Source organism: Phytophthora infestans, genomic scaffold, assembly GCF_000142945.1.
Source record: "Phytophthora infestans T30-4 supercont1.18 genomic scaffold, whole genome shotgun sequence".
In the NCBI taxonomy this organism is placed as follows: domain Eukaryota; phylum Oomycota; class Peronosporomycetes; order Peronosporales; family Peronosporaceae; genus Phytophthora; species Phytophthora infestans.
In genome coordinates this window covers 134,107-135,932 of record NW_003303741.1, presented here as the reverse complement: position 1 = coordinate 135,932, position 1,826 = coordinate 134,107, and the positions used below count along the sequence as shown (strand labels likewise).

The window sequence follows — 1,826 nt, the reverse complement described above, 5'->3', positions numbered from 1 at the left end:
TAGTCACTTCTTTACAAAGTGTGTCGTCACTAGCTCTTGGTGCCGTCATGGCTGTTGATCTACTACAGACAGCAACTGAACTTCACGAACTTCATAGACAAACGAGACGTATTTTATCCAGACTTTACGTTCAAGGACACTCGACAGATTCTAGGAATTTCAATTTACTCGTGGCAATGCGAGAATTGTGCAGCTCCGACGTATTGGATCAACGTGGACTTAATTTGAAGAAAATCCAAGTACGTTCGTGCATTGACCACCGCCTGTCCGAAGAGGGCAGATCGCTACTTAGTAGACTCGAGCGGATTTCAGCTACCAGATCAGCGGCGAGCTCAATTCCACATAATCTTAACACATTTTCACGGATCAGCTCCAGAAATACTCCAGAGGATCCAGGCAATTCATGGGACTGGATTAGGTGCTGCGTTCGGAGAATTAATACAGTCGCACCACTTACTGCGCAACCAACTCATTGTGTATAGAGGATATCCCACCTAAGTTCGCTCGAAAGATCGAGAGTAGAATTGCAACCCAAGCGAAGAAATCGATCATTATTCAAGAAGCGCTCCAAGTCCTCTTCACGTCGGAGTGCCTTATTCTTTCCGAGTATTTGGAGATTTTCGTTCCTACGGTCTATGGTGCATTCGCTCTCGCAATGGTTCATTCCCCCAACGCTCAGTATCATACAGATTTGGCCAGTGTGACGCGTGACAATGTTGATGGAATCGTCTCTCGAATATTTGTTTATGTTTTAATGGAGCTCGTATCTTTCGTTGTGCTAGCTGTAATCACACAGCGAAATTGCGGAATCAACGCGCTGTATCAGCTGGCGTTTGTGTTGGAGACCCAAATGCTCGTTGTCCAGTCGACGTTGGTGATGTGGATATTGATGACCCTGACGTATCGAGTTACTCATTTTGGTAAGTCGGGTTTGCAGATGTCATTTTGTAGGTGAAGGCTGACACTTTTTCTCTGATGTACGGTAGGCTGTGATTTTTCATTCCAGTTCAGATGGATCCATTCAACAACTACCTAAAAAAAAGTGAAAACAAAATGACTTCCGCGAAAACATTTTGGAGAGTTCAAGGTAGACGCAAAAAACGAGAAGCAAAATATCTACACCGAGACAATGGCGCCGTTTATTGCAACTCGGACACCGCCACCATTTGGAGAGCAGCAATAAAAAAAGAACGAGTATAATGCCCAGGTTTTTTTTGCATAGCCGCGCGAATTTAACCTGTTTTATCTCCTGATTTGAATTTGGCAGGGTAAAAAACAGGCTGTAAGATAAAATTTACCTGTAATAAAACCGTAATATAAATAAATGGATGTTCTTTGTTTTTCTGCAGCTCTTGAATACTCACTAAATGATTCATAAATAGATCTGCGCGTCCATTTTATATCGAAGTCGGGCTCCAAAGTAATTATGGTGCTTGGACGACATCCGGCTGCAAGCTGAGCTGTAGCTCCGTGTTCGTTGCGTGTCCGGTTACATACCAGGTTGCGCACCAGGTGTAAGTGCAGGTGTAATAAGATGGATTGTATCCTTTCCTTTTATTTTGGTGTCAGGATTTACACCAGGTTTTTCAAACAGGTTTCTGCCAGGTTTTCGAACTTGTTTTTTTTTCAATACTGCTTTGGTTTTAGGCTGGAAACCAGGTTGATGCCGGTCGCTTACCAGGTTTGAGCACTTTGTGTTTATTCAAGGCGTCGATAGCTTCTTCACGTTTTCTTTTCATGTCTGGTGCGTCTTTTGCACAGGTACTTACGCTATAACGGGAATACGTACACATCAATTACACAGAGTAAACAAATGTATTACAGAT

General features: G+C 43.0%; 1 protein-coding gene across 1 annotated transcript; it reads left to right on the top strand.

Moving 5' to 3' along the window:
- Positions 1–655: 655 nt before the first annotated feature.
- Positions 656–955, top strand: PITG_10235 (uncharacterized protein; the record flags this gene model as incomplete). The annotated part of the gene is made up of 1 exon (XM_002902025.1): positions 656–955. The coding sequence occupies one exon, from the start codon at positions 656–658 to the stop codon at positions 953–955; it is 300 nt and encodes a 99-aa protein (XP_002902071.1).
- Positions 956–1,826: the final 871 nt, after the last annotated feature.